The 27,686-nt window shown below is 40.7% G+C and overlaps 1 protein-coding gene across 4 annotated transcripts in view; it reads right to left on the reverse strand.

Annotated features, from left to right (window-relative positions):
- LOC144497034 (microtubule-associated tumor suppressor 1 homolog) overlaps nucleotides 1-27,686 on the reverse strand; it is a 131,986-nt gene that overhangs the window by 31,369 nt on the left and 72,931 nt on the right. For all 4 annotated transcript variants that reach the window (XM_078217784.1, XM_078217767.1, XM_078217774.1 and 1 more), the window contains one exon: nucleotides 4,335-4,576. In XM_078217784.1, coding sequence (XP_078073910.1) covers nucleotides 4,335-4,576 — 242 coding nt within the window. The remainder of the gene's footprint in view (nucleotides 1-4,334; nucleotides 4,577-27,686) is intronic.

Consider the following 27,686-nt stretch of genomic DNA (forward strand, 5'->3'; position numbering starts at 1 on the left):
TTTCAATAGAAGTTTGTTACTGCATCTCAAAGGATAAACGCAGCCATACACTAGTTTCTCTCTCAATTCAGAAAGATGTTTGAGAACTCTTAAAAACCCTTCATTATTTGTCAGTCTGAGAAATGAAGGCCAGTGATGGTCAGGCTTTTTAAACAATAGAAGGTTTTAAACAAAGTACAAAAAAATCTGTTTTGCAAGAGGCAATAGGGACAACAGGTAGTAGCTCTAATCAGGATCAAGGCAGGATAGTTCAATTGTGCTGGATTTTGTTGAAAAATGTTAATGATGCACACTTATGCACAAATAGACCAGGAAACTCAGGGATTATTTGCAAATATCCCAAACTTGGTCAGTTTCACTTCTCTACTGCTTGCTTTGCACAAATGACATAGAACCATAGAAAATTACAGCTCAGAAACAGGCCTTTTGGCCCTTCTTGTCTGTGCCGAACCATTTTATGCCTAGTCCCACTGACCTGCACTTGGACCATATACCTTCACACCCCTCTCCATGAACCCGTCCAAGTTTTTCTTAAATGTTAAAAGTGACCCCACATTTACCACTTTATCCGGCAGCTCATTCCACACTCCCACCACTCTCTGCGTGAAGAAGCCCCCCCTAATATTCCCTTTAAACTTTTCTCCTTTCACCCTTAACCCATGCCCTCTGGTTTTTTTTCTCCCCTAGCCTCAGCGGAAAAAGCCTGCTTGCATTCACTCTAACCCATCAAAATCTTATACACCTCTATCAAATCTCCCCTCAATCTTCTACGCTCCAGGGACTAAAGTCCCAACCTATTCAATCTCTGTAACTCAGCTTCTCAAGTCCCAGCAACATCCTTGTGAACCTTCTCTGCACTCTTTCAATCTTATTTACATCCTTCCTGTAACTAGGTGACCAACTAGGTGACATCTTGCCCTAATAATTTGTCATAGTGCATCATCACCCTTCATGGACAATTGATTCCTTGCGGTGCCCCACAAGCTATGTAGACAGGTCTCCATGAGGTACAGCTGAAGCCATGCTGTTGGCATAATTCTGCATCTCACACTCGCCATTTGGCCAACTGAGGTGGTATCAGTTATTTAAGCACTTGCCTTATTAGCACATTTATTGCCCATTAAAATTACAAAATTCTGATAATTGAGAATAGCTGCCTTTAAGATAACTGCTAATGAAAACTAATTAACCACTAACCTGCAAGTATTCACTTAATGTCAGCATGCAGTCAATTGAAAATTCGACCAGAAATGCACTTCATTTACTCTCTCAATTCAATCATCTTTCTGATCCAGAACTGTTGAGTTCAAGGCTGATTCGCCTTCCTTCTCAATTATTCCAACATTTCTCTCTCAATCTTTCTTGCTTCAAGGCAGATACTATCAGCCCTACCATTACCAAGATCCCAGGTGGTCCTTTGCCCTTTGAATATTTTCAAGGCAGAGATGGATAGATTCATGGTAAGCCAGGTGATAGATATCAGGGTAAGTGGGGTGCAGATTTAGAGGTTACTACGGCAAAGCAGGCTCAAGAGTCCAAATGGCCTACTCTTTAGTCCAAGGCCATTATCAGCTCATACCTATAGCACAAACAGCTGAAAATTTAGAAAAAGTCCGAGATGTTCTGTTCCAATGAAATCTAGACAAAACATTTGGAAACATGTCAGCAGACCGAGGAAGTTTGATTATTACTGCTAGTCATTCACCTTGCTGCAGAACAAAGCAGCTTAACATTTCAAAACAAACTTCACTTCAATGTATGCGGCGTGCACAAAGCTCCAACTCACCATCACCTCTATGGCTCCTCCACTCAATTATTAGATTGTTTGCCTGACAGCAGTGTGAGCAGAAATTTCCTCCAAATAAAGATCAGGAAGACTGAAGCTCATATCAAGTACATTTCTGCTAAGCTAGACAGTTTGCAACCATGTGTTACATTTGACTCCATAAGCAGCTTCTCATGCCATCACTATTTCCGTCTTTGTATTATTTGACCGTATCCCCAATTTAGCTCAACTGCTGCTGAAACCCAGATCTATAACTTAGTTATTTGTCCAGTCGGCTGGATAAACTTGTTAGTGCAGGTTCAATTCCCATACCGGCTGAGGTTATTCATTAAGGCCCGCCTGCTCAAACTTGCCCCTCACCCGAGGTATGGTGATCCTCAGGTTAAATTATCAGTCCACACTCCCCCTCAAAAAGGGGAACAGCTTATGGTCATCTGGGACTATGGCAACTTTACCCGACTTGTCTCATTCTGGCCTTTTGAGCATCCCGATTTTAAAATTGATCCACCATTGCTGGTTGTGTCTTTATACCAAGGCTTTTCAAAATCCCTCCGTTAACCTCTCCATCCTTTAGGACACTTCAAAGCTCAACTGTTCCCAGGTTTTTGGTCATTTGGCCCAATCCCTCACAGCTTGGTGTTAAATTTTACATTACAACATCTATAAGCTGCCCAAGATGCCTTGGGGTATGATGTTATAGCAACTTGTATTCACATAACAACTGTCATTAATCCCTACCCATAACCTTCAACTACACTTTGCCACATTCTCCTGCTACCATTCCAGGCTTGAATGCTCTTTGAAAACATCAATTACCCTCTAAGCCTGAAAACCCTAAAAAGGAATACATCATTGTCTCCTTATGATCAGCAAACCTAGGAGCACCATCTTTTGTACCTTCTGCACCATTCAGCACACCCTTGAGGGCTAACTTTACCAACAGAGCAAATGTTAAACTCCATGGTCCAATTCACTTGGCCTGATACTGGGCTTTTGAACTACCTGAAAAATCAGTTCATAACCAAGGCCCTCATCATCAATAACAATTATTACCATGATTCTAAGACATCATTGCTTTGACATAAATCTGGTTCAACAGTGTCAACGCCTTGCCCTTCGCTGAAGGCTTGCTGCTCGACTACACTTTCCACTGTGGTGTGAAGGGTAGGTGGATTGGCCATGGTAAATGCAAGGGGTTATGGGGATAGGGGTAAGGTGCTATTTTGGAGATATGGTGCAGACTCAATGGGCCAAATGCTCTGCTTCTGCACTTTAGGGATTCTATGGTTCTATTTTATGGTAGAATCACACTGGGCTTTTCCACAGTCCAAAAATGTGCAGGTTAAGTAGACCAGCCATGCAAAATTGCTCATTAGTATCCCTTATACTTTATCCAGTTTTCTCCAATTGTTTTTTTTAATCAAATAGAAATTTGAAGCAATAAACAATGCACACAACCCAAATCACTTGAAAGACAATGCATAGCGCAAAGAGCTTCCTACAGCTCTCAATATAAAAAATAAATCCAAGATCAAATGCTTAAAGTTCTGCAGCATTCCAATCATAAAAACACTAATCTCAGAAAACAGTGCAAACATTTCAGACAACTTTCTCTGAAGTTTATTTAATTGAAGACGTATACCAGAAGGTGCATCAATGCAAAGAACATCCTCTTCTAGTATACATGCAGAAAAAAATCCACCTTTTGATTTGAATGTGTCTAAAATGATAAATGGGCATTTTTCTCTTCATTTTCTACAACCTGTTTTCAACCTGAATAAATTGCTAAAGGCAACTCCAGGTCCTAGGTTCATCTTCAAACCAAATGTGTCATCACCACCACTTGCCTTCTCTACAAGATGATTTGACACAATTCAGCCAAAGGATAATGCAACAATGATGAAACTCCAAAGACATGCACTTACCAGAAATGCTAACTATAAACAGGTCCAGGTATTAATGCATTACAAAGCAGTTGCAAAAGGAAAAAACCCCACTTACAATAGAAAAAACTTGAATATGTATTTCATTTTTAAGATCCCCATTCCTTACAACCTTTAAATATTTGGATGAGCACTTGAAATATCAAAAGATTCAAGGATATAGGACAAGAACAAGAAAATGGGATTAATGCACTTTCAGTGGCAGATATTGTCTGTGCAAACTCTATGGGCCTTTTCTGTGCTGTAGAACTCTATGACTATGATTCCATTTCCATATTTACCTTGTTTTAAACTCCCATTCCACTTCCAAAGAGAGATTGTCATTTTGAGAAACCAAAATGTTTTTAAACCCGGAGTCCCAAATGTTGTAAAATACCAGTAACCAATTATTTACGCGCAGAGTTAAATCCTCTACCACCCACCTCAATTCTTAATTAAAAATTAAGACAATTCTGACAGTTTCACCAACTTTTTGAACCACAATTATTCATTAACTTATTAGAGAGAGATCCAAGAGATTGCCAAGTTGTTCAATGAATTTCAGGTTGCCTCAATTATTGGAAAAGGCAAAGCAATCAACTGTAAGCAAAGAAACTAATTCTCACCTGAGCTTGGAGATATTGAACTACTATTGCAACAGCTTCAAATCTTTGGTTACTCGTTTTTAATAGTTCTTTCAACAACACAATCCATTCGAACTGCTTCTCACATTTAGCTTTGTAGTGAGGTAACCCAGGGGATTTCTTCACAACTGGAAGCAGATCTGGTGGAGCCGAAGTTGACGTACGAGTGGCTTGTGAACCTGGCTTGTGTGGGGAAGAGTTTGATTTCACCCAAGTTCGGTCAGCTAGGAAACAGAAAATGGGCACAAACGTTACATAGAAAATAAAAATTCAGACAAATTAAAGGCTGCATTTTTCAAGGGGGCAATTGTGGTACATATTTAGCTTTGTCGACTGGTTCTCGTTAGACAGTGTAAACTACCAAAAGTAGACATTAAACTTAAACTCAAAATTACTTTTAGGGAGGAAAACTTGCCACCTCCCAAGTGAGTTACATTGGGGTAAATGAATAGATTGCCTTAAGTGGCCAAGCATGCCACTTATCTGAATCATAGTTACAAAGAATAATCACCATACAAACAGCAGCAGTGCAAAGGTAATCCACCAATATTCATGGCAGCTAGAGATAGGCAATTAATGTTTGCCATGCTATTGACCTATACATTGAGATTAATTAAATATTTGACATATCCTTGTGTATTCAGGCAACAGAATCCTATTTTGCTTTACAAGGAAGATTGACAGGTTAAAGTTACAAATTAAAATATTTACCAAGGCAGTATGCTGTTGATTTCAATTGGGAAAAAATACATCATGAATGAGCAAGGAGATATAATAAAATGGTCTTTAAATAACAGCCACTAACATTTGCAAGGCCTTAAGGTCCTGGGGAGGCAGGGGTGTTGGTGGTGGAGAAAGCAGGGGGAACAGCCAAATCTGGAAGAATTGGGGCAGGGTTGGAAGATGATTGAGTAGGTGATTAAATTTTCATTAAAGTTTTTGAAAGGTGGAGTGAAACATTATGCTTGGTAACTATTGTGTCTTAGTAATGGGAAATGAACAGTACAACACAATCTGGTAGGATAACACTGTACAGTTTAAGCCATGACTTCCTGACCTCTGCATTTGGACTATATTGAAAGAAGACCGTCATAGCTTAGAAAAAATTCTGATGCCGTGTTGTTTACTACCTGCGGCACAAGGAAATATTGATAGCCAATTACATTACCATTGCTAGAATGTCATGTTAATTTGGGACACAGTGCACCCCTCCTCCACAAAAGTAAAACTGGTATCCTTGTTCACATTCAGATATTAACAGCAACAGCTCATATCTAATTTGTTTACTGATTCTAGACCTAGTTGGTCGAGCTTTATTAAATTTCCGTTCCAACTGTATTTAGCACCTTCTTTCCCATTCCCTTATTGTCCAAGATCTTGTCCTGTGTTTAGATTCTACATTACTGAGTAATTTCAGTTTCCCTACTGTTCTATCAAAGCAGTAAGTGCAGAGACAAGGCCTTTGGCAAGAAAAATTTACATCCCTCAATTACAGTTTACAGGAGTATTAGTTTTTTTTAAAAACCATTGGTTACATCCCTTAAAATTTGTATTTCAACATACTGGGAGGGCCCTGGAATAAGAATTACTAAATTGGAATTAGATTTGCTAGATTAAAAGGCTTTCTGCAATTATTTGAGTACATAAGTATGATATTGTTTTTTTCCTGTGTTGATCCAGAAAGTAGATTACATAGATTACATATTCAGTAGCAAAATCAATAGCTCAGGATTGCAAAAATTAGATTTCATAATCCTCAATTTTACACCAAGATGCAACCAAAAAATAAGTAAACAAGAAAGTGCTTCTTGTAAAAGGTTCTATGGATAAATTTTCAGGCACTTAATTATCCATTTTCCAGGCTCTTGCCTCATTCCGCATCCTAAATAAACCACACAAACTGCACAAGATTTGGTCATTTGATTTGTGATTTATGCCATAGCTTAGCACAGTAAATCATGCAGTGGTAAATAAACTAAAAACTGTTCACATGCCTAGGTAAGAGAAGTTCTAACATCCATAATGCTCAATGCTTTCTGGGCTAAGCAGTTCACTTCACGAGAACCTCACGCATCAGCTCCAGAGTTGCAGGGCATACCATCTCTACGATGCAATACAGCAAGTCATTAAAGCTTATTTCAACACCCCAAACCTGTTACCATCACCACCTATTAAAAAATGGGTGGCAGATGCATGGGAAGAATCACTACTGCCTAAATTCCATTCCAAGTCATATACCATCTTGTCATTGTATGTTTCCCATTGGAATCCTGCAATTTCCCAATAACATTGTGAAAGCACTTGCAGCACAAAATATAATGGTTTAAGGTGGCCCACTGTCACCTTCAGCAGGAACTGGGGATGGATAACAGAAGCGTATTTCAGCTTCACATAATAGTAAGTGACTACGTCAAATATTGCATTGTTGGTGCCTTTTCACTCAAGCTAGATGATCAGTAAAAATTGTCACTTTAAGACCAGCCTTGCTGAGTAAAGGTCACAGTCAAACACTACTTAGCACTGGGAATATAAGGGGAGGTGTTTTCTTAGTTAGGAAAAGTGTACTTCTTCAGCAACTTGGTAAATAAAGTTGTTTGTTCAACTTAAGGCGCCGCCAGGAGAACATCTGGCGATGAGGATAAACGATCCTGATGCTGCCTCGAGTGCTACACCCCAGAGTATAATGTTTTGGACGAATACTGAAGGAAAAGAAAATACTCACCAGAATGCCCCATTTTGGACAAATAGACCCATTTGACTCCATGGTAGACTGGAATCAAGCATTGGGTTTTATTTCCAGGCTCATTAAAGAGAAGATGCACAAAGCAATTCTCCTAAGCATTTGTGGAAGTCAGACCTATCATCTGATTTGCAATCTCAGCCCCAAGCCCAAATCAGTGAACTCGTGGATTTACTGAAGGGTCATTTTCAACTTAAACCATCATATTCCAGAAATTCAAATTTAATTCAACGGAGAATCCCAGGCAAATTGATCACAACTTCTGCATTGTAACTTTAGTGCACCGAAAGTGACACACTGCAAGATCAGAGTTTGTGGCATGACCAACAATGCCATAGAAGGCAGATTGCTTGACGTTAAATGGGCAACGGAGATGGTGCTGGCCACAAGATTCACAGGAGTTGCAGTGCACAAATATCATACCATATATTAGGGCAGGAACCTGCAGCCAGCCATGGCATCAAACAGCCAGAGAAACCAGGAGGCAGGAAACCATTCCAGTCACCCACAGAACAAAAAAATATTGTGGAGGAAATTAGATAATCTTTATGGTGAAATGGTACTGATGAGGTAATCACATTTGTGAATCAAGTAGGTCAAGGAGACTGAATGCTGTCATGAGAAATTGATAAAACAGTGCCGAGCTAGGTCAAGACTGTTGAGCAAAGTTATGTTAGAAAGTGCTCATCTTATGAAAGTGGATACAGGGGCATCAGCCACATGTTTCAATACCCAAGAGAAGGTGCCTAACCACTGAATTTGAGCAGTTCTGCCACCATAATACCACCCAAGAGCTCTGGGCAGCAATCTGCCCAGCTCTTGGTAATAATACCAAGCCTTCTGGACTGTGATTGGCTTAAAGAAATCAGATTAAACTGGTCCAAGATCTTGCAAGTGCGAGCAGGAGTTGCTAGAATCGAGAGAATACAACACGTTCCATGACAAATAAGGCAAAATCAAAGGCTGCAAGCTAAGATTTATGTTGATCTAGAGGCAACTCCCCAATTCTGAGAAAAATTGGCTGCTGAGGTAAACAGATTGGAAGAACTGGGCATCAATGAGCAGGTTAGTTGTCAGTGTGGGCAGCACCCATTGTCCACATACTGAAATTGGAACAGACCATCTGTGTTTGTGGTAACTATAAACAGGTCACCAAACTTGACAAACATCTAATTGCAAGAATTGAAGACCTGTAAGCGAAGCAGGCAGATCAACCTTCCATAAATCTGGATATGAGTCATAGCTAGCAGCAACTCAAATTAGATAACACTTCCCAGGGGTATGGCACAAACAAAGGCCGATTCCAGTAGGAATGCCTGCCTTTTGGCATGTCTTCGGCATGTGCAACATTTCAGAGGATGGAGAATCCGCTACAGAGGTTACCTTGGATTGTAGTACAACTTGAGGAGATCCTTGTAACTGGATCAGCAGAGGCTAAGCTTCAAGCAAACTTAAGTGTAAAGTGGTTTCAGGAGGCTGGATTCCGCATCACTTAAATCGACTCAACTAGCTCCCTTCCATGTTCTACAAAAGAAAATTCATCACTGGTCTTGGGAAGCAAGTTGCATTCCTCAAACCTATTCGTGCAATTCAATCCATCTAAAGAACTGATATCAACCTGCAATGCTTTTCCATATGGCACTGATGCAGTGTCCCCCATGAGGCGAATGATGGCTCTGAAAGGCAGAGGGTACACGGTTCAGAACCCTCTGTGGCCGAAGGGTTTTCACAAATAAAGGAAAGATCATCAATAGTCTCCAGCTCAAGAAATACCACCAGTGATTACATGATAAACACTTCATTTTGGGCTTCAAAGAGGACAAGGCTATCCTGCCAAGAGTCTTGGCAAGAAGTCAGCAATGGGCATTCTGTTTCAATACACAGAAACTGACCTGAGACACAGCCAATGTGGAAACCCTTCACCACCTACCTGCCACCAACTATTGTGTTGGTATTTATTTTGGGACATATTGGCAATTGTCACATTAAGACCAGCCTTACTAAGGGTCATGGTCTGAACAACCAAACACCACCTAGCATGGGGAAATCACCAAGGGGTGAAATTTTCAAGTTAGAAAGTATACAATGGAATAGCTTGCAGCAATTGAACCAACCTTGTAAATCAAGTTGTTTGTCCAACTTGAGCTTCTGGGAGTACATCTTTACAACTTACTATGCTACATCATTACTTTGAAAAAAAATTCAAGTTAAATAGCTTTCATACTCAAACCTCTCGCAGTCTAAAGGAGACCGACAAAAAGATATGATGCAGGCAAGGTACAAAGTGGCAATTATCCTGACAATACATCAAGCCTCCACCACTCAAATCAGGTCCTATTCCATGGCCACCATATTTAATTAGGTCTCTGCTCACAGCATGCTACTACAAGGCAGAATCACCTATTGAGTAATTCACACCTAGAATCAAATACACAGTTACTGCACAGGTTACAGGCATTCAACCCATCATGTTTGTGCTGGAACTAGTGCCTGCTTTCCCACCCCACTTCCAGTGGCCCTCTAACTTTTTTTTCAGATAATAATTCAATTCTCAAAAGCCTCAATTGTTCCTACCACACAGGTAGGCATTCCAAATCCTAACCACTCACTGTGCGAAAGCGATTTTCCTGCCCTTTTGTCATTGTTGCTTCTTTTGCATCAAATCTGCGCCCTCAGATTCTTGATCCTTCCACCAATGGAAACAGTTTCTGTCCAGAACCCTTATGAACTGACACCACTTGAAGTCTCTCCTCAATCTTGTTAGGAGAATTTACGTAACACAAGTTCCTCATCTCACATCTAGTACCAAGTTAATGCCAATAACCCAGAGTCCAGCTACAGAATTCATATATTTTAGTTTTTCACCTCATACCCTGCCCAAACTTCATCTCCTGTTCTTAATGAGTGCAAGACAGACAAGATGAGGATATTCCTTTTCCAAGTACAATGGGACTAGGGCTCTGCAAGGATTTTCTCATTTGAAGGTTGTTAGAACTTTGATATGTAATTAGCATAACCCGCATCATGGACAAATCACATTATAGCATCAATGCGAATTTACAGGAGTACCACAACTAAGATTATGATCACAGATACTCCAGTACGTACCATAAATTGCTCATCTATTTGGTGCAACCTTTCAACACAAGCAACCAACCAAAATGAGATGCGAGACTTTGATTATGCAGAGAAAAGATGGTACTGGTCTTAGAATGGGAATATTCAAAACTCTGGCAAAGTTTGAGCGTAAATAATGACAAACTGGTTTCACTGACAGGAGGGACAGTAACCTGAAGATAGCAAGGCAAGATAAATTGGTAAAACTAGAGGGAAGCTCAGGATCAGCGATTATGATCCAGAAAGCATTACTTGAAAGGAATTAATGTACACTTTAGACGGGAAAAAAATGCAAGACTCTTGGAGGATGAGATCGCATAACTTTCAAGGAGCTGGAAGCGCAGTGAACTGAGGTAAACAAACTCCTCCCCATCCACTGGGATCTCATCAACATCCTTCACCTCCACTTGAAATCACGTAAACCCTTTTGAACCCACACACACAACCTCAGGTATTGAGGTTAATCCTCAAGTTTGAAAAAATTAATGGTCCTCAAGAATTCCCAATTGCAGAGTGCCGAACAGTCCCTGGTTTCACCCCCACACAGCTCATGGGGATCTCTAAACCCTATCCACACACATGGCTGATGTGCATCCTGATGCAGAAATTGAAAATTCAAAACTGTGCGCAACTGTAGCTGTGCACAAAACACAATGGAGCGCATACAATGACTCAACTCTCGAACATGAAGGCGACGTCACAATGATACACAGCACCATTCTTGTGGCATGACCACCTTCAGATAGAATTAAAGCTGCTGTTCTATACCCTGCATATGGAGTTGGTGGAGGCACAATGGGCCAAATGGCTTGTACTGTGTAATTGCAGGGTGGCATGAAAATGGATAGCTTTAAAATAACTGCGTGAAGAATGCAGAAAGTGCCTCTACTTTCATTACACCATGTTCATAATTCACCTCAACTACAGCAGACAAATCGTACCAAAAAAACTTACATTGTATGTTGCAAATTGGAATGCCACCCACTCACCAAACATTATGCAGCTATGCCAGGACACTCCCACATATAGAAATCATTCCCACCAGCACTCAGTGGAAACTGGAGCAAACATTACACCTCCCCTCCCCCCAATATGGTCTGGTTCTCAAAATGGGACAGATGTGCACTGCCCTTGTTGGCTGCTCTGTCATAACACTAATTGGCCAATCAGGGATACCATGGAGGCCAAAGATTTTTTGGGAGGGGGGGGGGGGGTGGTTTGTGGATGAACCAAAGATCAGTGGGGGAAAGACTGGGAGTGCAGGAAGCCAGCAGGTCTACCAATTTATAGAAGAAACTCAAGTTACTGGAAATATATAGTTGGTCATGGGGGTAATTTACTCACATGACATCCTATAATTAACCCCATGACAATGTTGGAGCCAGGAGGGAATCAACCTCTAGGTGACAGAAGGCGAACAGTGATGTCCACCAACCACAAGACACAGTCAGATGGTACCCATGGGTAAATCAATCACCACTGGAGGAAGATAACAAAATTCAGTTTGAGCCTTGGCACTTAAAGTTAGCATTGAAATAAAGTGGGTCTTCCTGCTTGCAGCTCTGGGCGCAAAATAGGTATATTTCCTAGTTTAAAATTCAACTTCTGCTTGTGTCACTAAATAAACAAGGCTTTTAAAATGGAGATTGATCTCATTGTGCATTGCAGGGTTAATGTTCAAGTCCGTACAACTCTTCATCTGGAGTCATATGGACTTGAAATGTTAACCATTTCTCTCCAGAGATTGCCAGACTGTTTTTTCCAGCAAATTTGCTTTATTTCAGTTAACTGCCAAGCATTGTTAGAATTTAAAACCAGACAGCTTGACATGTTTGAATTTAAACCAGACAATTTGCCCCAAGGAATGAACCACTTATTTTGTTGAGCTAAAACAGGCACACGATGTGCATGTGTCCTTTGTAAAGAACGGAGCCTTGTGTATTAATACATGTAGCTTTCAGTACACAATGTATTACACTGCAAGTCCGACAGACTTGAATTGGTTGCCAGGGTAATTCTTAGCATTCCTGGAATTGATAGCAATGCAGTGTTCACGGGCTCATTTGGCATTGCTGGTCTATTTGCCAATGTTCCAATTAAGAAAAGCATGCATATTTGCCTTGCAGCATTATATCACAGCAACCTAGATATGCTGCCATTTTTTGAACTATCCCGACAAGTGCAAGTCAAAAAGCTTTTGAAAAAGGTTGCCCTTTTCAGTATTAACTGTCTTAACAAGGTCGCCAACTCTGGCTGGACATGTTCCAGGGGATGTCAGCACATGACCTACCTTCAACTCCCCCCTTCCCGACTCCTGCTATTGGCCAGCCAACATTTGCATCATGCACCCCCCCCCCCCCCTCATAAAAAAGGGTTTTCAATGTATCCTGGCTTTGACTTTTGAAATCTGATCATCCTGCTTGGGGGTTTAAACATCTCATCCAAAAAAGGGGACTTCACAATGCTGCCACACCCCTTCAGTATGTACTGAACATCAAGGCTAGATGGAGCTTGAATTCTATCTTTTGACAAAGGTTACCACAGTTAACAAGGTAGCATGTAAACATTTCAGAAACAATGATACTTGCAAAAATAGCTTAAAGGCAAGTCAGATTTACTTAATACTGCTTTGCCAGACTGAAACTGGTTGTAGGCAACATGATATTCATTGTTAGCTAGGAAATGGCAGGCAAGTGGAGAATATCTGATGCAGGAAGTAAAGCAAGGATGGGAATCGATTACTGCTCAAGACTCGTGGTGTTGCTCAGGAAAAAAGTGCATGCAGTAGGGTGACTGATTAATGACATTCTCCAATAGGTCAAAAAAGGAGAAAATTAGCATACAAGCAACAGTTGGTACAAACTTGCATCTAAAGATAGGGTTGCGTGGCACAGCCCCTTCACCTGTAGATTTTCTGGCATTGATCCTCACCCTTCGACCACCCATGCCCATTTTAAAAGCAACATGCCGGAAATTGAATTTATGTCACGTCCAACAATGCTGTGACCACTAATTGACGTTATCCAAAATCTATATAGAACTTGAGTAACACTATTGCCACTGTCAGAGCGGTTTACAATGCCACGAATCTATAGCTGATGCCTGACTTCATGGAGTACAGCTTTTCATTGCTTGCAATTGTAGCCATTACTCCAGCGAATTTATGAAACATGCAACTAAAGACCCACTTTGGCTGATCAATACAGTGCTACATTGTAGCAAACCACAATTCTTCAATATGCTTCACTGTGCCAGCCCAAGTTGTTCATTTGGAGAATTTGATGCTGTTATGGAGTATAAACAGCATCACTAGGCACCTGGTGCCCAGGATGAAAACATCTGTTCACTGAATTACACTGTTTTGCTGATGAAATAGGTCACAATGGCTGCTACACCGAGTAATTACAAACACTATGAACACAAAATGGATGAATGTTTACTGTACTTCATTTAACAATTCAAAAAGTAAAAAAGCCTGATACTGCACTGCTTACTCAGTTATCAATTGTACATTTTATTTGCACCAAATGTAAAAAAAACTAGCCACATAAGAAAAACTGCATTTAGCTTGGAAAGCCAAGACATAACCAGTCTTCTCTTTATAGCTATATGTGCCAGTGCTTTTCCAGCAATATTTAGATGTTTGGGTTACAAAATTTAATGTGTTACAAGGGAATTGCTTCCATATACGTAGACAAATTGTATTTCTAACAGAATATTTAGATATTCCCCTGCAGATGCTATGAGCTATTAGAGAAAATGAATAACGCATCTTAGGTTATTTCCTTCACTAAGCAGTTTCAATTGCAATGATCACTTTTCTAAATTGCAACCGGAGTTTATGAAACACAAAATTGTCAGCTGCGAACCATCAGTCACTTATTCTGATAATATTTATGTGGTATGTACACATGTACAAGAGGCTGCAATCAAGACGTTATCCTCCCCATTTCACACAAACCTGTTCGAAAAACAACTGCATTCTTGCCATACACCGATCGAAATTGAAGATTTCGAAGCAGTCCTTTTGCAGTCAGTTGCACATGGATTCTGGTTAGGGAGAATTCCTGACTCCATAACATTTCTTCAAGTTGATACTAGCAGACTGATGGAAGAAATCATGCTCCTCTACAATAATGTACTGTACAACACTGATTCCAACAGTATAGTCAAACCAGGTAATTTCACAAGTGTCAAAGCAATTACAGCTCTATAAAATGAAAAATACTTCAAAATCTAACAAGTTAGAGCCGAGGAGGCTACATCCATTTGGTAGAGCTTTCCTTCTCAATTGTGACAGTCAGAGACCGAGCAGACAGCTAGCTACCTACTTCCGACTGGTTAATAAAGCAACAAGCCAGCCCCTAAATTCCACTGATGTTTCATGCTTAATCTGCTACAACAAAGAGTGGGGGGTGGGGGAACTGAAATAGGAAAGCAATCTTTGTTTATCCATGCTCAACTTGGCAATGAAAATCTTGTACATAAAATTAATTGATTTTTAAAAAAATATTTCACTAAGTTGATGTACAAGTTTCTAGACTCAAAATTGTTTTCAAAGAAATTTGTTTGCATTCCTCAAAGGAATTGTAGCTCTTTAGTGAGCCTATTGTTCTATAAACAGGTTTCCTGCTGAGAATCTGAAGTTCAGTCCCACACCCAGTCTCAATTTCTGAGCTTTGGAAGTCTTGGGAAATATTGCAAGCGTGTCTATTTTTGTGCACATTTTAGATTGTTCAGTGTTCCAATAGCTAATAACCAACTATAATTAACTAGTTCAAAAATTTATTGAAAGTATGAATGTGACTCATGCTGCTTAAATGCTAAAGAATTTTTAAAAAGTGGCATTTTCAGACATGAATAGAATTGTCAGTCAAAATAGCTATGTGCAATTCTAAAGTTGAAAATAACATGTTGAAACAATTGAAAGGAGTTCACTTCTGCTACAATCACTGGGTAACTATGGTTTATAACATTTAAGCAAACGTAAGCAAGCCAAGGGTTGCAGATTCCAATCTCCTGGTTCATCGTCAAGTCTTCCACTCCAGCCAATTTATGTTAAGCTGCTTTCTTGCAGGAAGGAAAATACATATATTGTATTGGGCTTCAAATATTAATATCCTGAATTCCACTGACGCTCTAGCAAAAAGAATGAACCAAAATCTTTTGAGAACACATGGTTAGTGACAAATTTCCATTTTTCTTTGAATCACTTGACAACACCAAAGGGGTTCACTGACCCTCTTAGTCATACAATCTGAAATTAATCAACAAGGAATTTATTCCCGTTGGACAATAATTTCTTTTGAAACTTCTGGTCCTGCCAAAAGTCAACAACATTATGTTATAAATGTGTTAACAGGATGCCATTTCAAATTTCACCCATGACCACAAAGTGTCACAATATTGCTTTTCAACCTGGCCCATTATGATCCTACACTAATTCAGATGCATTCCTGTTTTTGAGGGTGGGGGTGTGACAAGGTGGTGGTGGGGCCACAAGGTGGTGGCAGATGTTCAGAGGAGCTCTCACATGGATGTTGGCAAACAAGCCAGCCATTTTGTGGAGAACAAGGTCCCTGTAACAATCCAGACCACTGACAGGATATGCAGCTAGTCCAGTGCTGATGTGAAGAGAGTGGTTGTGACTGTATGAACAGAGGTATGGATTAAGGATCTAGAGACAGGCATTCAAATCCCAAATTAGCTTCAATTAAGTCTGGAATTAAAAACTGGCATCACATTGCTGTTTGTTGGCAAATAGGCTACATTACAACACTTCATAGTAGTAAAATGACTACCTGCAGCATGGAAAGGTACTATATAAATTCAGAAATATTTCCTATTCCTTTTTCGTGAGTGATAACCATGAACACATTGTTAGAAAAAACCCCACTTATGTCTTCTGATCTATAAGCAACTGTTGATGGCTGATCTGTTGAAGGAGGAAAAATATACAGATGGGTACACACAAGATGGTTGCCTGGCACGCAAACAGTCACCTGGGAAAGAGACATTAAACAGACACTGACTTTCAGTACAAACAGACACCTGAGATTAAAACATAAAAGGACAGACAGCTATCCAAAGTTAAACATGCAGGAATCAAATCTTACAGGAAGCCAGCCAGGGCTTAAAGATAAGGACAATAGGGATAGATAATGAGATTAACTACAGGTGGGATCAGGAATACATAACTGCAGGAAAACCAATTACTGTAAACTACTGTATGAATAGACCGAAACTAAAGTCATTGATAGTCACTGACGTAGGAAATGTATCCATTCATAGAACAATGCGATGTTAACATGCTTATGTCTGTATTTGTCTATAACGATGTGTTTAACAATCGATCACCTACTTGATTACAACGATGTGATAATGGCTAGATGTCCGGTCCATCTATTGTGTAAAGGGTATAAAGATGGACCGCTCCTATTGTCTAATTGAGAGAAGGTAGCTGTCTAGAAGCACTGCGGAGTGCCAGTGCCTTTTCTCCACGAAGCTTCATTGAAATAAAACTGTATTGTTGAAACCTTCAAGCCTGACTCAAAGTGGCATTTTTCCCCACAACATCTGTGTATATGCAATGCCAGATGCAGTCCATGTGGTTGACCTTTAACTGTAATCTTAAGTGGTTAAACAGACCAGCTGTAGCAAATTGACAAAAGCATAATCAAATGCACTGGATTCAGACATGAAGGCACACCCTGCAAAAACCAACGACTTGCTCAGAATCTGCCATCACACCTGGGTACCATCAGTTGGAGATCATGGCATGCAGTCAGTATGCGAGTCCTCAACACTGACTTGGGAATGCATCAAGGTCTCATGACATCAGGTCAAACATGGGTAAGGAAACCACCTACCACTGTCCCTCCCTTTAATTGTAGGATCATTACTGCCTGAAGATATGATGCATTCTTCTGGCACTGCTATTCTAAACAGAACAGATTTACCAGCCCAAAACTGGGCATCCATGGGGTGCTGTGAACTAACACTATTGATTCACCACAATCTGTAACCTCATGGCAAGGCACATCCAGAAAGTGTCCATCAGATGTCAGTCTTCATTCAACTGGATTCACTCCATGTGCCATCAAGAAACAGCTCAGCACATTGCAAATAAGGGCTATGAACCCCTGATTTTAGTCTTCAAGTCATGTGCACCAGAACTACCTTGAGCCAAGCTGCTTCAGGATGGGCAAATGCCAGAGTTGGAGCCAAAGTAGAAAACTGCTCAAGTATGCTGCATTGACAAATGGATGAATGCCAGCTGCCTTCTTTCAATTAGAAGAGTGACAGAACTATTTGCTTATTAGTAATTTGCTTATCAATACTAAATGCTCCATTGGGACCCCTCACTTAGTCTCAGAATCTTTTAAGATTGACATCAAGGCAGCATTTAGCATAGGAGGAAGATGGTTCTAGTTTTTGGAGTCTGATCATCTCGGTCTCAGGATATTGCTGGCACTCCAAGTCAACCATCTTTTAGCTTCTATGACCTTCCCTCCATCAACATCAGAATCAGGGATGTTCACTTATGACTGCAGTGTTCAGTACTATTTGTGATTCCTCAGATACTGAAACAATCTGTGCCTGCATGGAGCAAGAAGTGGACAACATTCAAATAAAATGGCAAGTTAGCGGTCTGCCACACAAGTGCCATGCAATGACCATTCCAATAAGAGAATGCAACCATCTTTGACATTCTCGGACATATTCTGGAACTCCCTCACCACATTAAGTGTTCCAAGATGTCACCTCGCTACCGAGAGCAACTTGGTATGGATAATTCATGCTACCCAGAAGTCTCAAAATTGGAGCTTTGGTGCTCATAATTAGTACATTCAACAGTGGCAACATGCAGCATTCCCTCCATATTGCACCAAAACAGGAACCGATATAGTACATTTAGGAACGGCAAAAACATTGTCCACACAAAACATCAGCAGGAAATCTATACACTACTTGGTTCCAGATCTTCCATTTCAGCTAGTCATGCTAGTAACTGAACTAACCTGAACTCCCAATAAATTGACATTTGGTAAGAGATATGGAACAAAGGCAGGCATATGGAAGTAGGTCACAGATCACCCAAGATCTCATTGAACAGAACTTGTTCGCAGGATTTGGCATACCCCTGGTCCTATCAAACTTTACCTGTGAACATAGAATCCACACTCATTGGAGGTCAAATACAAAAGCTTGTGTCAGGAAGCAAAGTTTTAATTAATCTATGTTTGTATCGTTGGATAGTAGAAATAAGGTATATAGATTTGTTTAGTGTGTAAAAAGGGCAAGACGCTAGTTAGATTAGTGTTAAAAAGGGTGCTTGCATATATGGTTTCATTTCAAATTATTTCTGTATTGTGTAGAGTTTCTGACATGGAAAACTGTAAAGAAAGGCCGAGTTGTTGCTTCGCAACCAAAGGCCACATTAAGTTAAGAAAGGCCTTTGAAGTTTCGTTTTAACTGGACCAAGGCAGTTAGAGCTAAGAATAGGAGGCAACCCTCAGCTCTGCCAGAAGCTGGATAGAGGCAGAGGCTTAAAAGGTGGGGGGGGGGGGGGGCGGTACTCAGGCAGGATAGATTAGGGAGCTTGTCTATAGAGGCCCTATGGGTGGAGCGGAGAAACAAGAAAGGTATGACCACATTAATGGGGTTGTATTATAGACCACCCAATAGTCAGCGAGAATTGGAGGAGCAAATCAGCAGAGAGATAGCGGACAACTGCAAGAAACACAAAGTTGTGATAGTAGGGGATTTTAATTTTCCCCATATAGATTGGGACTCACATACTGTTAAAGGTTTAGACGGGGTAGAGTTTGTAAAATGTGTTCAGGAGAATTTTCTACATCAGTATATAGAGGTGCCAACTAGAGAGGATGCGATATTGGATCTCCTATTGGGAAATGAGTTGGGGCAGGTGATGGATGTGTGTGTGAGGGAACACTTTGGATCCAGTGATCATAATGCCATTAGTTTCAACCTGATCGGGGATAAGGATAGATCTGGTCCTCGGGTTGAAGTTCTGAACTGGAAAAAGGCCAAATTTGATGAAATGAGAAGGGATCTGGGAAGTGTGGATTGGCACAGGCTGTTCTCTGGTAAGGATGTAAATGGAAAGTGGGAGGCCTTCAAAGGAGAAATTTTGAGTGCAGAGTTTGTATGTTCCTGTCAGGATTAAAGGCAAAGTAAATAGGAATAAGGAACCTTGGTTCTCGAGGGAGATTGTAACTCTGATTAAGAGGAAGAGAGAGTTGTATGAAATGTACAGGCAGCAAGGAACACATCAGATGCTCGAGTATAAAAAGTGCAAGAAGCTACTTCAGAGGGAAATCAGGAGGGCTAAAAGATGACATGAGGTTGCTTTGGCAGACAGAGTGAAGGAAAATCCAAAGAGCTTCTATAGGTATGTTAGGAGCAAAAGGATAGTGAGGGATAAAATTGGTCCTCTTGAAGACCAGAGTGGTAGACTGTGTATGGAACCAAAAGTGATGGGGGAGATACTAAATGGTTTTTTTGCATCCGTATTTACTGAGGAAACAGACATTGAGTCTACGGAAATAGGGCAAACAGGTAGGGAGGTCATGGAACCTTTACAGATTAAAGGGGAAGAGGTGCTCGCTGTCTTGAGGCAAATCAGAGTGGATAAATCCCCAGGACCGGACAGGGTATTCCCACAGACCTCGAGGGAAGCTAGTGTTGAACTAGCAGGGGCCCTGGCAGACATATTTAAAATGTCAGTATTCACGGGGGAGGTGCCGGATGATTGGAGGGTGGCTCATGTTGTTCCGTTGTTTAAAAAAGGTTCCAAAAGAAATCCGGGAAATTATAGTCCAGCAAGTTTGACGTCGGTGGTGGGCAAGTTATTGGAAGGTGTGATAAGGGATAGAATCTACAAATATTTGGAAAGACAGGGACTTATTAGGGAGAGTCAACATGGCTTTGTGCGTGGTAGGTCATGTTTGACCAATCTATTAGAGTTTTTCAAGGAGGTTACCAGGAAAGTGGATGAAGGGAAGGTGGTGGATGTTGTCTACCTGGATTTCAGCAAGGCCTTTGACAAGGTCCATCATGGGAGGTTAGTTAGGAAGGTTCAGTCGCTAGGTATACATGGGGAGGTAGTAAATTGGATTAGACACTGGCTCAATGGAAGAAGCCAGAGAGTGGTTGTGGAGGATTGCTTCTCTGAGTGGAGGCCTGTGACTAGTGGTGTGCCGCAGGGATCGGTGTTGGGTGCATTGTTGTTTGTCATCTATATCAATGATCTGGATGATAATGTGGTAAATTGGATCAGCAAGTTTGCTGATGATACAAAGATTGGAGGTGTAGTGGACAGTGAGGAAGGTTTTCAAAGCTTGCAGAGGGATTTGGACCAACTAGAAAAATGAGCTGAAAAATCGCAAATGGAATTTAACGCAGACAAGTGTGAGATATTGCACTTTGGAAGGTCAAACCAAAGTAGAACGTACAGGGTAAATGGTAGGACTCTGAAGAGTGCAGTTGAACAGAGGGATCTGGGAATACAGGTACAGAATTCCCTAAAAGTGACGTCACAGGTGGGTAGGGTCATAAAGAGTGCCTTTGGTACATTGGCCTTTATAAATCGGAGTATCGAGTATAAAAGTTGGAGTGTTATGGCAAGGTTATATAATGATGTGGAGATGCCGGCGTTGGACTGGGGTAAACACAGTAAGAAGTTTAACAACACCAGGTTAAAGTCCAGCAGGTTTATTTGGTAGCAAAAGCCACACAAGCTTTCGGAGCTGCAAGCCCCTTCTTCAGGTGAGTGGGAATTCTGTTCACAAATAGAGCATATAAAGACACAGACTTAATTTACATGAATAATGGTTGGAATGCAAATACTTACAACTAATCAAGTCTTGATTAAAGACTTGATTAGTTGTAAGTATTCGCATTCCAACCATTATTCATGTAAATTAAGTCTGTGTCTTTATATGCTCTGTTTGTGAACAGAATTCCCACTCACCTGAAGAAGGGGCTTGCAGCTCCGAAAGCTTGTGGCTTTTGCTACCAAATAAACCTGTTGGACTTTAACCTGGTGTTGTTAAACTTCTTACAAGGTTATATAAGGCATTGGTGAGGCCGAATTTGGAGTATTGTGTACAGTTTGGGTCACCTAGTTACAGGAAGGATATAAATAAGGTTGAAAGAGTGCAGAGAAGGTTCACAAGGATGTTGCTGGGACTTGAGAAGTTGAGTTACAGAGAGAGATTGAATAAGTTGGGACGTTATTCCCTGGAGCGTAGAAGATTGAGGGGAGATTTGATAGAGGTGTATAGGATTTTGATGGGTATAGATAGAGTGAATGCAAGCAGGCTTTTTCCGCTGAGGCTAGGGGAGAAAAAAAACCAGAGGGCATGGGTTAAGGGTGAAAGGAGAAAAGTTTAAAGGGAATATTAGGAGGGGCTTCTTCACGCAGAGAGTGGTGGGAGTGTGGAATGAGCTGCCGGATAAAGTGGTAAATGCGGGGTCACTTTTAACATTTAAGAAAAACTTGGACGGGTTCATGGATGAGAGGGGTGTGGAGGGATATGGTCCAAGTGCAGGTCAGTGGGACTAGGCAAAAAATGGTTTGGCACAGACAAGGGCCAAAAGGCCCGTTTCTGAGCTGTAATTTTCTATGGTTCTAAGCAATACAATCGAGTAATGGGCAGGAAAGCAAGTCCTATAAATTTAACAGCTAGTTCTAGAAACCAGGGAATGAAAAGAGAAGTTCCAGGAAGATTGAAGTCAACAAAACAAAAAGGAAACTGGAATTTGAACAAAGATACAGTTCACTGAAGTTAAAGAGCTGAAGAATGCAGACCTGGTGCGGTTGGATAGCGAGAAGTCAGATGTCTGAAGTAATCCGAAAGTTGGTGACCTTAGTATAGCTAAAGCAGTAGTGTTCAATTGGTGACAAGGTTTCCGAGAGATTATGTGGAAGCTTGAATGCACGTGGCAATTCAAGACAGAGGAATACTGAAAGGAGAGTTGGAAATCCTGGAAGTGGATCCTTGCTGAAAACAGCTAAGAGAAAGCATTATTTGGAAGAAGATTCTAAGTCAGGTCTGAGATTGGAGTTTGGAAACACAAGGGCATTAACAAAGTTTGGCATGGAATCCAAAGAACATAGAATATTTTACTTTCAGTATAGATGATTCAAGGGTTTCAACAAGGTGCCAGGTGGATGTGGATGATATTAGATGAAAATGATGTTCGATGAAAATAAACTGTCTTAGCGATGGCACAAGAAGTGTGTTTGAAAGATTGAGAAACCTGTTTGCGGTACAAGGCAGGACACCAATTACTGCAATTTTAAAATATCAAATTACCAATAGGTAGAACATGGGATCAAAGAGTTGCTAGGTTTTTTTTAAACAGCAATTCGAAGATGTGATAAGGCAGGTGAAGGTAAGAACATTGATAAAGGGAAGTGCTTTATATTGATTTAGCAACAACAGCAAAATGGTGATCAATTAGTCAGTAGGTGGCAGAAAGGCATGATGGATTGTCAGCATTGATGCAAATGCTAACCCGCTAAACCCATGTCAAGCAGCATTAACAAAGGGCAAATCATTGATAAGAAAAACAAGAGGACAAACATGAAGACTTGGATCAGTGATTCCATCGTAGGGCTGCAAATAGAAACCACGAGATGAGATTTGCTGGTTGGGACACATTGGAATCTAACAGCTCAAAGCAGACCAGAGGAGAATTGTTGAATGGATCAATTATTTCATATATCAAGAACAAATTATAGGAGACTTGAAAACAGTGCAAGAATATCACTAGTGACTGACCTTTCTGGAAACTAGAGGGTGCTGGTTTAGATTTGACCATCAAGCAACCCAATGTTGGATGGAACAGAGGGATGAGATTTGGAGAAGGAAAGGACAGTAGATTTTTTTTAAAAATGAAGGCAATGCCAGATAAATCAAACTGAAGTAGATGTAGAGATAGCTGGGACAGGGCTGAATGTACAGGAGGACCATAGCAATAATCTGGAAACTGAAGGGCAGATGGGGAGGGAAGATAGTGGAACAAAGGCAAGAAATAATTCACTAAGTGATGGAGTCTGGGCAAAAATTTTGGGGAAACAATAGAAGAAACAGTTAAAAGCTCAGGAGGTTTCTATCTTTGAAATTTGAGATCCATTAACTTGTCTCATGTCTGGGGAGTGGTTCAATAGAGAAGACGACGAGGACAGAAATCAGAGGCAGGAATTCATTTGAACTAAAACAAGTGGAATTCCCAGGTTTTGACATGCCTTCTATTCAGTTCTTTCAAATCCCATCTTCTCTACATGGCTAGACTAGAATTACTGAATGCTGTAAACTAAAGCTATACATTAAGCAAAATACTGTGGATGCGGGAAATCTGAAATAAAAACAAGTCTTGGAAACAGTCCACAGATCCTGCTGAGGACACAGTTTATAGTCAAATATGACTTTTTCAGAAGAGTCATATTTGACTTTCATGTTAACATACTGCACAGATACTAACAGACCTGCTGAGCATTTTCTTATTCCATACCTTAGGCAGCTGGTTGAAGGAGATGAAGGTGCTTTATTCACCAAAGAGAAGTTGGTGGTTGAGTATATCCTGTCAGTTCTGGGAATTGTTTAAGTCTGCTCCTGGCTGTGGCTCTTTTTCCAAACAATGGAAAAACTAACCGAATAGAAGTCTGTAGGATTATCAAAGGGTTCAATAGGGAAGAGGGAGATAAGATTTACACTTCCACAAGGCACCAGAACTAATGCCGCAGTGAATAAAACAATTAGGGAATTCAGAAGAAATTTTTTTAACTAGAGTAAGGATTGCAAACTTGCTACAGGAATACTTGAAACCATTAAAAAAAAACTTAGATGTGTTTATCTATCTTATTCTTTTATTTGTATCCATCCGTATCAAAGGAGAAGTTAGTAAAGATGCAGAGAAACTAATGGTGGGGCTTAGAACAGGTGAAGACCAATTGTACTAAATGCAATTTGTGAGCAGATTAATCATTTAAAAATCAGTCTCAACAGTTTGTCATATTAAGCAAAATTAATTCACTAATGTTGGCTATAAAATTGGGAAGGAGAGAGAATGAAGATGTAAAATGCTGATCAGTGGTACCCTAAGTAGTGGTCAGGAAGACAAGGTTGCAGGAAGTCAGATATATTTAGTGGTTTTGAGTAGGCAGCAGGCACTTTTGTTTAATACGTAGCAGCTAAAAGAAAGGAGATCACCAACACCAGAGTAAAACAAAATTTAGGGTGCAGATCTTATGGAACCAGACTGCGGATAAGGACTCCAGGCAAAAATGGACAAACAGCATATAGAAACACGGATTCTAAATCCCAGGGGTTTTAGCCCTGCTACCAGTTAAATTCAAATTACCACATTGCAAAGTGGAATACTTGGAAATGCAAAGTGCGCAATCTCAATTAGGGTGCATAAGGCGGCCATTTGGCCCATTGTCTGTGCACTGACTCGCCAAATAGTCATCATGACCGCCATTTCCTGCACCCCTGCATATTGTTTCAATTCAACTAATCTAATGCACTTGCCTCCACCACACTTCCAGACCTGAATCACTCACTATGAGAAAGTTTTTTCCTCACACGTGTACTGTTTTTTTGCAAATCACTTCAAATCTGTGCCCCTTCATCCTTGATTGTTTTACAAGCAGGAACAGATTCTCCCTACTACTCGGTCCAATTTTGAGCACCACTACCAAATCTCCTCTTAGCCGCCTTCCCTCTCCAAGGAGAACAATCTCAACTTCAATCTATTCTCAAATCATCCTGGAACCATAAATCATCCTTATAAGCCTCTTCTGCACTCTCCTCAGACGTTAACATCCTTCCGACAATGTGGCACCCAGAACGGTCCACAATCAATAGAAATTCAACTTGCAACAGTTGCAGGCTAAATGAAAGTTTTTGTCCTGGAATAACATTGCATCGAATTTAACAAAAATAGGATTCTTTATTTTGTCAGAAAAGTTATATTCAGCATTTGGGTTTTGCCGAGTTGAGTAGCAGCTTTGGTCATTTTGACAAGTTTTTTATTGTTTCACAGAAGGTGAAAATTACACCATTGTCCATCTTTTACTCTCAATGTGGTAGTGAGTTGCCTTCTTGAAACCCTGAAGGCCATCAGGCATGGGTACCCCCATAATACTGTTAGAAAGGGAGTTGCAGGATTTTGATCCAGCCACAGTGAAGGCATGGCAATTAATTCCAATAAGTAGTCTCACAACACCAGCCCCTTCTTCAGGCTCCGAGAGCTAGTGCTGCCAAATAAATCTGTTGGGCTTTAACCTGGTGTTGGGAGACTTCTTACTGCGCTTACCCCAGTCCAACGCTGGCATCTCCACATCAATTAATTCCAAGTCAGGATGATGTGGCTTGGTGGTGTTCTCATGCTGCCCTTGTCCTTTTAGGTAGCAGAAGCTACAGATTTGGAAATTGCTGTTGCCGCAGCCGATCTTGAAGGAACACTGCATGGAGGGAGTCAATGTTTGGGTGGTGGATGGGGTATTAATAAACCAACTGCTTTGTCCTGATAGTGTCAAGCTTCTACTGTTGCTGGGGCTACATGCATGCAGAGAAAGCAGGACACTCCAGATTTGTGCCTTGCAGATGAAGGTCAGACTTTGAAACAGAATATTTGTGGACCCCCCTCAGTTTAACTGCCCATCACTATTCATGACTGGATGTGGCAGGTCTGCACAGCTTAAATCTGATCTGTTGTTTGCAGCAGTGCTTAGCTATGTATTTTGCAAGCTACTTCTCCTGTTTGGTATGCAAGTAGTCCTGCGTTGTAGGTTTACCAGGTGACATCATATTCAGGTATGCCTGGTGCTGCTCCCCTATACATCATTGAATGTTGCTGGGCCATGAGATTACAGATGGTCATGGAATACAATCTGATGGCCCATAGAGCTTTCTGGGTGCTAGTTTTTGAGATGCTACATCTATTGAATCTCTTTAGCACATTGGCAGTGCCACAAAATAATAATGTACTTTCCTGTGGGAGGGTGACTACTTTCACTGTTACTTCAACTAAAATCCTTAAAACGGTTCATTGTGAACATAATAATTCCTACAGACGGATATGTAATACAATGAAGGTCACTACTACCAATACTGCCTTGGACAAATGCACCTTCAACTGGTAGATGGACAAGGCCAAGGTCTAGTAGACTCTCATATTGGTGCCCTCACCACCCGCTACAGATCCAGTATGGCAGATATGTAGTTTAGGAACTTGGCCAGGTCAAGTCAATAATGATGCTAACAGCTCTTGGTGATGGACATCGAAGTCCCCTCATCCAGAATATATTCTTGCACTCGTCACCCTTAGTGCTTCTTGCACGTGGTGCTCAATATGGTACATGACAGTACCACTACACCATCACCTCCCTTGGAAGAACATGAGCTTTCAAGTTAGATAGACCAAAAACAGGCCATGTTAATATATCAGCCAAGGAAGGCCAGACTTGTTAGAATATCAGACAAATCTTCCCAAACATGTGCTCTACTCATTACACCAGGAGGCCCATTCACATGAAAGCAAAAGAAACAGCCTCAGATTAACATCTGCTCCAATCAATACATGGGACACAGGTGCCCAATTGTAAAAAAAGCAATGATCCAACATCAAAGATGGTGTCAAGACCTTCCAACCAAGTTATGGAGTTTTGATTCTGCAGCTGAGAGCAACGATTTTCTTACACACCTTAAAGGAACCCAACATGCTCTCTTGCGTTAACATGCTTGTCGAGAAATTCATTAATGGATTCCCCACCACTTGACCCATATATTGACTGAAGTCAAGCTTCTGCTAAGATTTTGTACAGCTCCCCACACAAGAGTGGCTTCTATAGCAATATTGTAAATAGGACCCTAGCCATTTACTCACTTTGCAAGCTCAAAGGATAGTCACAGTTTGTGGTGCATCATGCAGGCTCACCAATGGGCCAAAGCATGCCCAATTCACCTCAAATTACCTTGGAAAGATAAGCTATTTCAGAAAGACAAACTACTTCAAAGTTAAGCAAGCCATTTGATACAGTGGCAATGCAAGTGGTATTATGTCTTCCATGAGATGGGATTCCACAACTGGCCAGCAATTGCACTAAGAGTTACACTAATGACCCATATCAGTCTTAGTCATTTACATTTGCTAAAAAAAGGTGACAAATTTTGTCAAAGCCTCCCCAAGGGCTTGGGGAGCATATTGTTCCCTGTTGCTTTCTCCATGACAGCACATCAGCCAGAGTTAACTTGCAAACCAATCGGCACCTTTTACACTCGTAGTATAAATTGCGAGCTTTGAAATTTGGCATTTTTACATTTGTCGAGTGCAAAACAAAAAAAAAACTTCAATGTCTCTTTTCAGCAATTTTAAAGGTTACTATGGAATAACCGGTTTGGAATATTTGTATGGGCTGATTTTCTTTCACTGTTACTTCA

The sequence above is a fragment of the Mustelus asterias genome, chromosome 1 (genome assembly GCF_964213995.1).
Source record: "Mustelus asterias chromosome 1, sMusAst1.hap1.1, whole genome shotgun sequence".
In the NCBI taxonomy this organism is placed as follows: domain Eukaryota; kingdom Metazoa; phylum Chordata; class Chondrichthyes; order Carcharhiniformes; family Triakidae; genus Mustelus; species Mustelus asterias.